This window comes from Salvia splendens, chromosome 4 (genome assembly GCF_004379255.2).
Source record: "Salvia splendens isolate huo1 chromosome 4, SspV2, whole genome shotgun sequence".
Lineage (NCBI taxonomy): Eukaryota > Viridiplantae > Streptophyta > Magnoliopsida > Lamiales > Lamiaceae > Salvia > Salvia splendens.
In genome coordinates this window covers 33,030,620-33,034,493 of record NC_056035.1, presented here as the reverse complement: position 1 = coordinate 33,034,493, position 3,874 = coordinate 33,030,620, and the positions used below count along the sequence as shown (strand labels likewise).

Here is a 3,874-nt window from a genome sequence, read left to right as displayed (position 1 = left end):
ATGGTGGAACTCGAGGGAGCTCCGCCGCCGCCGATTTCCGATATGTTTCAGAAATTCGCCCTCGCTTTCAAGACCAAAACCTACGAGCTCTTCGCCGAAGAAGACGCCTACACCGCCGTCGACTCCGATTGCGACGTTACGCTCCTCCTCGACTCCGCCGAGGAATTTATCCCCCACCAGAAAGTCGTTGTCATCAAGCCAGACTCGGGCCCGGAGAATTCGGATTCGGACTTGATTCGGGCTTTAATCCCCTCTCTCTTCGCCACTCTCTCCTCCTTTGAAGCTTCGTATTTGCAGTTTCAAGCGGCGCATGTGCCGGAAATCGACCACGACGCCCTCGAGCAGGCTGATAAGTCCATAGTCTCGATTCTGCAGAAATTGACCGAGATGAAGAATTTTTACAAGGAATCGAAGCGAAAGGGGCCGGGGTTGAGTGGCGGTTTTGTATTCCCTGCAGCGTCGATTTGGGAATTTCAGGTGCAGGAGAATCAGAGCAAGCTTAGGGTTTTGGAGACGATAGTGAATACGCAGCAGTCGCAGATTGATGTCAAGGATGACGAAGCGATCGAATTGAGGAAAAAATTGGACAGAATTAGGGCTGGAAATTCCGAATTGATGCAGAAATTGGGGTTGAAAGAGGGAGGTGAAGGTTTGGGCTTGGAGGTTATGCTGACTGTTAGGGTTTTCGAGGCAATGCTGCGTGATTCAGTGAAATCTATGCGGTGTTTTGTGAAATTGCTGATTGATCTGATGAGAAGAGCAGGGTGGGATTTGGAAGAAGCAGCCAACTCTGTTTATTCAGGTATGAATTACACCAGAAAGGGCCATTTCCGGTATGCATTTCTCTCTTATGTTTGCTTAGGAATGTTTCAGAATTTCGACAGAACTGATTTTGGATTATGCGATTCTGAGACTATCACCAATGCTAATGGCACTAAACGAATCGAAAATAGTTCTATGATTGATGGTGATTATCTGAGGCAGTTAATAGAGCATGTTGCCAATAATCCCATGGAGATGGTGAGCAAGAATCCGAAGTGCGGGTTCTCTCGGTTTTGTGGGAGGAAGTACGAAGAACTCATTCATCCGACAATGGAGTCTTCCATCTTTACCAACCTAGACAGGAAAGATAAGGTGTTGGATTCGTGGAAGTCGTTGAGTGTGTTCTACGAGTCGTTTGTTAGGACAGCGAGCTCGATATGGCTGCTTCACATGCTGGCTTATTCGTTTAAGCCCGTGGTAGAGATATTTCAGGTGGAGAGAGGGGTGGAGTTCTCAATGGTGTACATGGAGGATGTCTTGGGTAGGTGTGGTTTGCCCCCCGGGAAGACTAGGCCGCGTGTAGGGTTCACGGTTGTGCCCGGTTTCAAGGTGGGGAGAACTGTTGTTCAGTCACAAGTTTATCTCACTGATTTGAAACATGTTGAGTAGTAATCAGTTTTATTGTGTTGAGGTGTGGTTTTATTGCTTGATTAAGATTTGTGTATGTGCATATTTTGTGTTAGAGGTTTTGGTTTTGGTAATACTTGTATAAAGAAGAAAATATAGATCATGTTTTCTCCTTTTGCTTTGTGTTGTTTTAATAGTGAAGAAATGAATCAACTTGTATCTATCTCCCTATTGAATCTGCAGTTTGGCTCTTGCTGTTTGTATTGTTGAGTTGGTTGTTCTGTATGTATAGGCTATAAGAAGGTGTTGGTTTGCTTCTTTTTGGTTGATGCATTAGAGCATAGCAATGGAGGCGTCAAAACTGCGACGCCGATTTTTCACCGACGCCGGTTCTGACGCTGAACCATTGCGACCGGAGTCGGCGAAATCGGCGTCAATTTCGGCGTATCCATGCCGATTTGTGTGGTGACGCCGGTTCTAACGCCGATCCTCACGGCGCCATTGTAGGCCCCGGATCGGCGTCAGACCGGCGTCAGAATTTAATTTTTAATTTTTTTTTCGAAAACACTATATATACGCGCTTTGGACGTCATTTTCATTCGCACTACTTGTTTTAACGAGTACTCTCTCTATCTTTCTTTCTGTACAAGATCAATTTAAGAAATGAGTAATGCCGGTGGTAGTGGTGGTGGTAGTGATGGGGATGCTGATGAGTACGAGCGTATGCTGAACGAAGAGCTAGATGCCTATACGAGTCGTGAGGTTGATCGATGGATGCAGAGTTATATGCAGCCGCCGGTACCTCGCCCACGACCAGTTGTCCGCCGTCGACAAGTGGTTGATCGTGATCATGTAGCTGCACATCAGCGCCTGTTCACAGATTACTTCGCAGAGGAGCCGCGTTTTAACGCCAACCATTTCAGGCGTCGTTTTAGGATAAGGCGGGACTTGTTTATGCGTATTGTTAACGATTTGGAGCAGCGATATCTGTATTTCCGCTTAAGGCACGATGCGGCTGGCAAACCTGGCCACACCCCTATTCAAAAGTGCACTGCGGCAATCAGGCAGTTGGCCTACGGCACTTCGGCATACATGTGGGACGAATACCTCCACATCGGTGAGACGGCTGCCCTCGAATGTATGAAGTATTTCTGTCAGGGCGTGATTGAAGTATTCGGTGATCAGTATCTCCGAAAGCCTACCCCCGAAGATTGCCAGGATCTGCTGCGGATGCACGGGGAGCAGCATGGGTTCCCGGGAATGTTAGGCAGCATAGATTGTATGCATTGGGAGTGGAAGAACTGTCTCGCTGCCTGGAAGGGGTTCTACACGACCGGCTACAAGGGAAAGAATTCCACGATGATCCTCGAGGCCGTAGCTGATTACCGCCTGTGGATTTGGCATGCGTATTTTGGGATAGCCAGTTCGAACAACGACCTAAACGTCCTCAACTCGTCGCCCCTTTTCAACGAGCAGTGCCAGGGCGTCGGTCCGGCCATCAGTTTTGTCGCCGATGGCAACCAGCATGATATGGACTACTACTTGGCGGATGGGATATACCCTAGGTGGCCCGTCTTTGTGAAGACGATCCGGTGCGCATCAGATGCGAAGAAGGCCTACTTTCCGACGTGGCAGGAGTCGGCGCGAAAGGACGTGGAGCGCGCATTTGGTGTGCTTCAGGCACGATGGGCTGCAGTTAAGGGACCAACGCGTTTGTGGCATGTCGACTGCATTGCTGATATAATGTACGCCTGTATTATCATGCACAACATGATTGTCGAAGATGAAGGTGTACAACTGACTGATTGGGCCAATGACGATGATGAAGCCGGTCCAAGCCACGGCGTTGCCGCCGCCAACGTACGAGGTGGGGTACCTCACGATGAAGAAGCCCTCCTCCAAGCACATGCCGACATGCGTCAGAAGGAGGCTCATATTCGACTCCAAAAGGATTTAATTGAAGAGTTGTGGGGCGGAGGATTGGAAGGCATTAGTTTTTATTTAAATTTATGTAATTTTTTTAAATGTATTTTTTTTAAATTATTGTACTTTTTGAAATTTTAATAGTAGTATTCAATTTTCCTGTATTTATCTCGTAAATTAAATTCTGTATGTTGCTACAATTGTAAATTAAATTTATATAATTGTTATTAGTGATGTGGATAGGCTATGGGAGGGCTATTTGATGTCCAGTTGCATGTCCAGATGATGTGGCAGGAGGATTTTAGTGCTGGATGATGTGGCAGTGGGAAGGCTATGTGAGAGCTATGGGAGGTCCTAGACCATTGTGGATGCTCTTATTGTATTACTCTGATTTCTTTTTTCATTATATGTTCCATGAAGATTTTGTATATTGTTTTTAAATTTTTTATTTATGGGCGGTGTGTTGACGGTTTAAATGAGGCTTTTGAATAGAGTTATTCGATTGTTTTGTTGCTCTTCAATGATTTTTGGTTTGGGAATGCCTCTAATTATAAGAGCATCC

General features: G+C 46.4%; 1 protein-coding gene across 1 annotated transcript; it reads left to right on the top strand.

Moving 5' to 3' along the window:
• Positions 1-1,431, top strand: LOC121801004 (protein GRAVITROPIC IN THE LIGHT 1-like). The gene has a single exon (XM_042200484.1). It carries the CDS (start codon positions 1-3, stop codon positions 1,429-1,431), a length of 1,431 nt encoding a protein of 476 aa, XP_042056418.1.
• The last annotated feature ends 2,443 nt before the right edge of the window (positions 1,432-3,874 follow it).

What these genes read in the sequence shown, in the direction of transcription:
- LOC121801004 (XM_042200484.1), top strand. Translation starts at nt 1, where the DNA reads ATGGTGGAACTCGAGGGAGCTCCGCCGCCGCCGATTTCCGATATGTTT.